General features: G+C 50.6%; 1 protein-coding gene across 2 annotated transcripts; it reads left to right on the forward strand.

Moving 5' to 3' along the window:
* The first annotated feature begins 989 nt into the window (after nt 1–989).
* Nucleotides 990–6,480, forward strand: SPATA19 (spermatogenesis associated 19). 2 transcript variants are annotated; one of them, XM_077112403.1, is made up of 7 exons: nt 990–1,160; nt 1,310–1,366; nt 1,863–1,958; nt 2,096–2,187; nt 4,752–4,829; nt 5,095–5,209; nt 6,292–6,480. In XM_077112403.1, the coding sequence occupies exons 1-6, from the start codon at nt 1,083–1,085 to the stop codon at nt 5,198–5,200; spliced, it is 507 nt and encodes a 168-aa protein (XP_076968518.1). In that variant the 5' UTR covers nt 990–1,082; the 3' UTR covers nt 5,201–5,209; nt 6,292–6,480. The 2 variants fall into 2 exon arrangements, with proteins under 2 accessions (XP_076968518.1, XP_076968519.1); XM_077112404.1 differs by having other exon boundaries at nt 5,134–5,209.
* Nucleotides 6,481–9,675: the final 3,195 nt, after the last annotated feature.

A 9,675-nucleotide genomic window follows, 5' to 3' on the forward strand; every position in this document is an offset into this window, starting at 1 on the left:
AATGTTTTCTCTAGTCCTAAGAATGAGGATGGGGACATTTATAGAATATTAGAGCTAGAAGAAAATTAGAGTCATTATTCTATCCCTTTCATTTTGAAGACAAAGAAACTGGGGCCAGAAAGTCTAATCATTAGGTCAAGTTCGTGGATTACAAGCCTAGTTTCTGACATCTTGGGAATAGCCTCAGGGTTGAACTACAAGGACTTCTGGGAGCAGCTGAACTTTTGCAGGTCTTTTAGGATATTCTGAATTCCTTCAATTTCCCGATGAAGGCTCTGGATGGGAACAGTAACTATTTGAACCTCTACCATCCCCCCTCCCCCGCCAATTCTGAAGTCACAATACACTCCCCACCCCATTTCCACCTGACTGCTCTACCACCAACGCAGTTCTGTTATTCTGAAATAGATCAGGAAACATCTTTTACAGGAAATGGCACTTTCACTTTTTACTCTTTATCTCTTATTTGCATTATTTTTTATGATTTGAATCACTTATATAAACAAAATAGACCAAAAAAAAAATAGAAGAAAATGTCCTCATTGAGATTCTTGCTACGCTACCTTTGATGTTTCTTTTTTGGGGGAGAAGGACACTAAGCTCTCCATTTCCCCCTGTTTGTAAGAATAAGAATATGAAGTATATGTGGCAATGTTTTGAATGAATGTATACAGGGTTGAGGTCATTTTGCCTCAAATTTCTTCTTTTTGATTCATAAAATCTCTTCCTCCAGCACAGCTCGTGACTGGATGATCAGCCTACAACTGTTTCCCACTGAGATTCTTTGTGTAGTTTGGGGAACTTCCCCGTGCCTCTCCTTCAGGCTCATGTTGGCTACGTCCTCCGCTACCCATCCCATCCCAACATCACACTGCTCTGGACGATGGTCATCAGCGAGGCAGACCCTCCTGACTTTCCCATCTCTTCTCTGTCCCTGTAGATTAAGGAGGTCTTTGTCACATCATCTTTGGCCAGCCAATCAGGTGGGTGCCTCCCTTTGATGAACTGCCTGCCCGTAGGAGGTCTCAGGTGGCTTCAATGGAAGAAGGGGACCACAGAGGAGGCCTGACATAAGTCCAGAGATGATTATTACAACATGGATTATGTACATTCTTGCCCGGAAAGGTTCAGGGTTACCCTTCCCGCCAAATACCAGCTCGGTAGGTGAAGGTGGTGCTCACCATATAGAATTGTTTCTTCTGTAACTTCTTTCCCTGTTGCATTACCAGAGAAGTTCTTATAATACGCATCCTTAAGTAAGAATGGAACTGGGCATTTGGAGGGTGTCGACTTCCCCATTTTGTTGCAGGACATTGAAGTTGTGGAGAGCGAGGCAGTGTCCGTGGTTCAACATTGGTTGAAAAAGGTGAGTAATATTCCTCTGTGACTCAAGGTATCCAGAATTCTAGAGAGAGCTGGCCTCAGGGCAGGGGTCTGGACTTTTCCCTCCACAGAATTCAGACACTCAAGTTCATTGCTCAACTGGTATTTGCCTTTGCTGAGCCACCCACCTAGAGTTGAGCCTACCTCATCCAGTTGTCCTAGGGGACCCTAGGGTTCTTGTAGGAGAGGTGTTGGTGCCTGCCCTGCTTCTTGAGTATAACCAATGGAAGGGAGTGGGATGCTTTGCTCTGGGCTTTAAGATGTCTCAGGAGTGCCTTGAGGATGGGGATGGGGACTTAGTGAGCATCCGAGAACCTCCCAGGAGGGGAGCAATAGACAAGATTATCGTATAGTCTGTGAGATATGGAGTGTGTAGGTGTGGGTATGTGGGTATGCATATTGGGATGAGAAGAAGAAAGGGGAAAAAGAAGAGAGAGGGGGACCAGGGATAGGATGTTTCAGAGGAAATTCCCTTGCAGACAGAAGAAGAGGCTTCCCAGGACATAAAGGAGAAGATATCCAATAGCAAGTGCCCTTCCACCCATGGCCAAGACATCCATGTGACCAGAGACGTGGTAACTGGGGTTGTGGGTGAGGGGAGGCCTCCTGCAAGACTGCTGGGCAGTGCAAGCAGCTTGTGCAGGCCTTAGCTTCGTGCCAGGCACAGTCCCTGTAAGCAGTAATCGTGAGGATTTTTGCCTGGGTTTCCTAGGTGAAGCATCAACTCTCAAAGTCTGATGTTTTAGCAAACCGGAGTCAAGAGGTCCTGGAGGAGAGAACGAGAATCCAGTTCATTAGATGGAGGTAAAAGCCCCACTTGCCCCAGCGAGAGAATGGGGAGGGAGGGTCTGAGAAGGCACTGTCCCCTCTCGTCAGGATTCCTGGCCTATGCAAACCCACCACTATTTTTCTCTAGCAAGAAAGTTTTTCAGCCTAGCTTTGAGGTCTTGAGAGAATATTTTGCCATCTTGAAAGACCAGCCTATTCCTAATTTTTTAAATGACTCGAGGGGCTGGAAAACAGGCCCTTTCTTAAATGCGTCTGAATATATTTCAGATTTCTGTTACTTTCGCACTTGAATTGTTCAGAAGTGGCTGCACATTAAAATGCTGAAAGAAAATAAGCTTTTAAAATGCAAAAGTCAAGGTGCGCCCTTGCAACAGGAGAAAGGCATTTTTTCAGTGCCTTGGGCTACAGTGCTCTTCTCTGTATCCAGGCAGCTCTTTCCAGCCTTCCATGGGCCTGGAGCCCATCCAACAGCTGCCCCTCCAGCCCACCCATGGTTTCCCCACTGACTTTTTCTGGGTCTGAAGGTGCTGGGGCTAAAGGCAGAAGGAGCTGGGTCTACAAGATGGCCGATTCCTTGGGTATAGATTCTATTTCACTCCAAGAACTTGTGCTCACTTCTAGGTCTCTGGGCCACTTCAGCACATTCTTTCCCAGGAGCAGAATTGTGGGATTGAATGGCCCTTCACTAAAGTGTGAGGGAGCCATCTCTTGTCTCTGTACTTTCTCCCTTTCCATGCTGCCGTCCGAGCTCTGCTCTCTTCTACCAGGGAGGAAATATTACTCAAGAAGTATATTTTTGTTTTAGGATAGAAAGTTTTCATGTGTTTTCCCTTTCTAGGCATTAGCATTTTAAGAGGGGATTCAAATGCATAGTAATTACATAACAGAAAGAAATGAGGATGAAACGTGAGACCTTGTTTAAAAGGGGAATGCCAAGGCCCCTTAAGGAGTCAGGGTTGGTGACAGCCCCAGAAGCAGGAGGCTTCCCTGCTCTGCAGCTGCTCTGTGGGAACTCCAAGCATCACCTCTTGTGGTGTGGATGTCATGAACATCACCGCCTGATGGTTTTGAGACCTCAGCTGAACATCATGACTAGGTTTAAGTTTTTGAGACTTGCTACGGGAATCATTGTCTAAAAATAATTTTTCCACTCTGGATTGTTTATGAAGACTCTAAACGAACAAGGGCTGCCTGCTTCTCCTCTCAGCCTGCTAGTTCTGGATCCTCATCTTAGTTTCAATAAAACATAACAGGAGATACATATCCTTTATTAAACACCATTTAATGTCTATTTGTAAAATAGACTTGAACTGACCACCTGATTGTTGCAAGGCTTCCCCTTGGAAGAAAGAAAAGAGTAAGACCCAGCAGCCAGTTTCAAAGGGAGAGAAGTTAACTAGAGGGTGGTGCACTGGTGGCTCAGTGACAGAATTCTCGCCTGCCATGCCAGAGACCTGGCATGTTCGATTCTCGGGGCCTGCCCATGTAAAAAAAAAAACAGTTAACTAGGAGTGTAAGGTAGGTGAACTGAGGAAACATGGAGAAACCAGGAGGAATATCTGCCAGAGCTGGCTAATAGGCATGCCATGGTGAGAGCTGCCCAGGGCACACAGCAGAGCTTGCAGGCATGACATCTGCCTGAGCTGGCTCTGGAACTGGGCAGGACCTGGGTAAACAGGAGGGAGCTGCCTTGAGAGAGCACAAAGGGCTGCCTCTCTAGGCCCTCTCCCCTGGCTTCAGGGCTGCACCTGCATCCTCTGGGGCTGTCCTGCCTCCTGGGGCTGGGTCAGTCACTCCCTTCTCTGGAGCACCTGTGTTCTTTACTTACCTGGTTCCCTGGGCACCGACCAGCTCCATCCTGCCTGGTTTCCACAGACCCTCTTAGCTCCCAACGGGGCTGTGAGTCACTGGAGGTGGCACCAGTGCCCCTAGGAAAGGGCACTGCCCAGGCAGGAAGCTTTCAGGAGACACAGAAATGGGGTCGTCAGTGGACAGAACACTCTGCCTAGAGAGGAAGGCTGGGGAGGGGAGGACTTGGGTGTGAAGTCAGACAGAATGTGAAGTGGGTCACAAAGAGGAAGGCAAAGCGAGGCAAACCAAGCCATATGTCTGTTTGCTTTCCAGCCCTGGCATATAAAAGAAGCCCTTAGGTTTTGGCTTGGTTGGTCAGCACCTCTCTCTCCCCACTCCCTATCCATCAGCCTGCGTAATGAGAGGTGCTTGTAGATTTCTTGTGACAGTTTCCTACAAGTATCCCTAAAACCTCATTACCCTGATCATAAGGAGCTGATAACCCAGAAAGTTTGATTTCGCCTCTTAGAAGATCACAAACTTGCTGTGAGTCTCTAGGAAAGTCACTCAGCCTCTCTGGTCCCTGGACTCTCCAAGGACCATTTGCTACTTGCTAGGGATTTTTGGGTGCTCAGGGGTATCTGATTAGCAAAAATAACAAACTGTGCCCATTATCAAGAAAGATAAGGACCAGCTCAGAAGCTCACAATGCAGGTAGCCCTAGCGGTTTCCCAACGACTGGTGAGAAAGACACACAGGCATCCTAATGTTTGAATGGCATTTTGCAGCCATACCCGTATCTTCCAAGTGCCAAGTGAGGTGAGAGAGGAAGCTATGCGGGATCGGATAGAGCAGGTGAGACGAAGGTAAGTCATTTAGGACAAGCTGACCCATATTCCCTATCAGGGGCACGTGGCGTGGGGCGGCTGCTGGGTTTCTGCCTGAACCCAACGACATTCTCTTTGAAATGATAGTTCCTAGGGCTTCTCAGGGCTGGCTCCCTCAGCTGCAGCCTGGAGCCCTCCCACGCAGATACCTACTTCATAGGGCTGCACACGTAGGTGAGGTGGGTAGGTACCCCAGCCCGCCCCCCTTCGTGCCTCGAGCTTTGTGTGGGCTCTCTGCCCGCAGCCCCTCCTGCTCCTCGGCCTCTTCTTCTGCCCTCTGCAGCATTTCCCACCTTACGGTTGATTCGCCCCAGGATCCACACATCAGACCTCCCAACTGTGACAGCTAAGAGCAACAGGTAAGAGAGCTGGCAGGTGGGGGGCTGGGCAGAGACGATAGTTATGCAGGGCGGCAAAAAGTTGTGCGGAAGTGGAGGACTTGATAAGGTTTAGCTGTCGGTGACAGGCTCCTGGGGGGCCCCTCTCAATGTTCTGGAAGGCCTTGGAATCAGGTTTCCAACTGGCCTCTCTGCCTCTCAGCTGTGCTGCCTCTCAAAAGCTTGCATGGCCGGGCTGACTAGGGCTGTGTGATGGAGCAGATCTGCAGGGGGCCTGCAATGCTGTGTCCCTCAGCTCCTGGTAACCCTGCCGCTGGCCAGGAGGAGGGAGACATGGTCTGGGTGCTGTCCCATGAGGGGCGTGACTGAGGGGCATGTGGCCCCTTTGCGCTAAGCACCAGTGGCACAGTAGCGACTGTGTAGGTGGCTCCTGGGGGCTGAGGCCAATGAGCGGAGACCCAACTACAGAAGCTGCTCATGTGGGAACGCTGCCCGTCTCCCACCGTGCACAAAAGACCATGCTGCATTGTGGGGACTCAAGGGTGTTGTAGACACAGCTGGGCCTCCAGACACATAGAATCAGGTCTGGAGATGAGGTGCTCAATGATTGGGCACTAACCATGGGTAGCTTCTGTCTGATTTCTCATTTGACCCAAAACCAACCTTAAAATGAGGGCGTTCTGTGAGCTTGTTATACAGAGGGCAGGCCAGGCCCCTGGAATCAGAGGGCTGGGCTCCAACCCAGCTCCACCGTTTGCAGCTTACCTAATGCAGTTGTGCCTCAGTTGCCTCCTCTGCAGAAACAGCATCTATCTCAGAGGGTTGCTCTGAGGATGGTAGTGTCAGGCTCATGAGAAATGCTGTTAATCTGCTCTCATCCATAGAGATGTGAACCTGAAGCTCCAGAACCTGAGCGCCTTGCCAGGGGTTACTTAGTGGGGAGAGGCTGAGCCCTCGGGTCTGCCTGGCACACCCCACCTTTTCCTTTCGTGGGGTGCCTGCTCTTCAGACCAGCCTTGCAATGTGAGAAGCAGCAGGTCTGGGGTTCTCTTCACCCACCCACACCTCCGTCCTGGGTCCCTTGGCCTTTCTCTGTTTTCCAGGTTGGCGTCCTTCAAGGCCAAGGCCTGTGTCAGAACAGTGTCCACCTCCCCACCTTGACCTGACGAGTGACCAGAGCAGAGAGACCTGGGCAGAGAGACTCTACAGGTGAACTCTTCACTGTGTCAGTGGGAGAAGCCCTGGGGACTTCACACTAAACTGCTAATAAAGAGACGTGCTATTTAAGACTCTCCCTAGGTCTCTGGCATGTGCTTAGCCATCCTTTCATCCATCCATCCATCCATCCATCCATCCATCCATCCATCCATCCATCCATCCATCCATCGATCCGACTGTCTGTCTGTCCATCCATCCCTTCATCAGACACAGAGTGCCTGAGGTCTGGCTTGGGGGATGGGATGACCAACAGGACAGAGCTTTCAGCTGTGCATGCACGTGTGTGTGTGTGTGTGTGTGTGTGTGTGTGTGTGTGTGTGTGTGGTGGGTGGGCAGGGGCAGACAGCGGGCCATCGCGGGGCTGTGGGGTCAGGCAGTGACAGGCGCTCCAACCTTTAACAGGATGACTTCCCAACCGGACTCGTCTCGTTTGCTTCCTGCAAACATTTGTTGATTGTCTATCATCAATAGCAGCTAATATTTCCTGAGTGTTTCCTATGCATGTACCCAAGCAGCCTTGAGAGGTAGATACTATCATTATTATTATTAGCCCCATTGTAGAGAGGAAACAGCACGGAACAAGGAGGATGAGTATCTTATTGGTGGGCTTAGAATCCTGCCCTCCTGGCTCCAACACCTCCTTTCGCTCAGCCCCTCCACTATACTAGGTGCTGGGCCTTGGGGTGGGCCCCGGGGGTGACAGCAGTAAATGAGGCCCACCTGGTCCTTGTCCTGGTTGAACTTTGGTTTTGACAGGGAAGACTAATATCAAACAAGCTAGTTATCTATGGTCACAATTTTTATAACTATTATAAAGGAGAAGTACTGCATATAACAACTGGGAACTTTCCCTAATCAGAGAGAAGACAACCTGGAAGAGAATATTATTATTTTTAAATCCTTATCCCCACTTGACAATTGAAGGCCTACAAGTCCAGAGAGGTTAAGTAGAGCCCCTGACGTCACACAGCAGAGCCAAAGTTTGATCTGGGCAGTTCTCTGCCAAGGCCAGTGCCTTTAGCCACCCCCTGTACAGCTGAGTTGCAGCAAGCGGTCATATTGGTTGATGGTGGTGGCTCTGGTTTTGGGCAGCTAGATGCCACAGGAGGAAGGGAGAGGGGTAGAGGTAGGATAAAGTCCTCATCCACCCTCCCCTATTTCTAGAAGTCAGGAATGCCTGCCTGCTCCTTCCCCCTCCATCACTGGTCCCTTCCCAGCCTCCCTTGCCTGCACCTGTGGGGGAGGCAGAAGGAGGAGAAGTGGGTTAGGCTTAACCAGACAGGGTGTGGGAGAGAAGTCTTGGGGACTGCAAGTATGGGGGTGCCTAGGCCGGGAGAGGAGCCTGGTGTGATGAAGTACAGAAAGGGCACCACTGATGGGAAGGAGAGAGGGAGAAGGAGGGGCCCTGGAGGAGGCAAGGGCTGGATGAAGCTGGGATTGGAGACCCTCTGAAAGAGTGGCCTTTGTCCTGGCAGAGAAGGGGACGCATGAGACAGTAGGAATGAGGAGATGATGTGGGTGGAGGGTCGCGGCTTGGCATGGAGTAAAGGTGGATGCAGGGGTCCCAGTAGGGGATCCCTGGAGGATTCAGGGCCAAGGTGTTGGTGGCCTGGATGGATGTGGGGGTGGGAGTTTGAAGAGACACAGCTGGGCTTGAGCTAGGACTGGTGATGCAGTGATGGGCGGCACAGGAAGGGGTGCCACTGGGGATGTGACTGGGCAGTGGCATGGCCCTCTATGGAGATATGGAGGCCTAGACTTGAAAGGAGACCACAAGTTTAGGTTCCTGTGAGACATCCGGTAGCTGTCAACCAGCGCCAGGGCTGGGCTGGCATCAGTTGTGGTGGAAGGCAGGAGACTGTTCAGGGCATGGAAATGAATATGCAAAGGCCCTGTGGGAGGGCTGGCCCAGCACACTTGGGGCAAGATTCCAGTGGGAGGAGAGGTGTAGAGGAGTCAGGAGGCCTGCATCAGCAGTTCTGGAGGGGATTTTCTCTTCCCAAATCTTTGCTTTGACTTCTTGGGGAGGTGAGGAGTAGTGCTGAGCTTTCCAGAGTCCCCAGCGCTGCTGCAGGAAACCTACCTGATAACCTGATGAAAGTGGGTGAGTCAGGAGAGGGCGAGAACTCCCTCCATACTGCGGCCAGCAGCGACCACCAGGTGGCGCCATCTGCATGCAGAAACATTTCCCGCAGGTGCGCTCTTCTTTCCCGTGAGTCAGAGCCCGTGTGCAGGGCCAGGTATAGATTTCAGTGCCGTTCAGGGAGCTTAGACAGACGGAAGGCCTTTGAGAATGTTAGTTTAATTAGGAATTCATTTCACAGCCACAGACATAAAATAGATTGGGGGGTATTCATTCAAATAAAATGTTCAGAGCCCCCATGCCCTGCTCTATGCTAGAGGATGGAGACACTCCCCCCAAGTGAAAATTCTGTCCTATCCTTTGGATGCTAAGAGTGGTGGTGGTGGTGGGGGATTGGAATGCAAATAATGCAATATGGAATGGAAAATAAACCCGAAGCCTTTAAATGGTAGAACAGAGAAGGAAGTGATTTTCTCTGCTCGAGAGAAAACATCTCAGCAGCCTTCCCAGAGGAGGTGATGTCGAAGCAGAGCTTCAGAGGCGCTGCCAGGCTCTGACAAGGGAAGAGGGGATTCAGGCAGACAGGAAGCCATGGAGGATGCGGGAACTGTCCAGCTGCCTGCACTTGGTGTGTGTGTGGAGGGGAGGGGCTTGGTAAGCCCCTGAGAGGTGGACAGGTGCTGACCTTGGAGTGTGGATGTGCGTGTGAAGCTTGACTGGGGAAGACAGAGGGAAAGGAGGGCCAGAGAGAGCAGTGCTGATGGGGAGAGGCTTCCCTGGGGTGGGGGCACCTACAGTTTTTAGTTTCAGGCATTTGGAAAAGAGGGGAAGCCCATCACACTCACAAAGTAAATGAAACCTCCTATCTGGTGATCTTGCCTGGGAGAGCCACCATACCCTTTCTCACCACAAACACCTGGAGTTTGGGGAGAGAGGAATGTCCATTAATATTACTGTCACGACTCCTTCAAACCCAGGGTGGAAATGAAATCATTAAACAGCTCAGATGGAGTTTTGTTCTGTGCATGATTAACCCCACGAGGGGAGTTTGGGAACAAATATGCTGCCTCTACCTGTATTACAGGGGGCCTGAGCCACGGTAAATTACAAGAAAATCACAGGCAAATTTGGGACCAGTCAGCTGTGACCAAGCCATTTGTGTCGTTAAATGAAGCTGAAAGAGCTA

The sequence above is a fragment of the Tamandua tetradactyla genome, chromosome 8, assembly GCF_023851605.1.
Source record: "Tamandua tetradactyla isolate mTamTet1 chromosome 8, mTamTet1.pri, whole genome shotgun sequence".
NCBI lineage: Eukaryota > Metazoa > Chordata > Mammalia > Pilosa > Myrmecophagidae > Tamandua > Tamandua tetradactyla.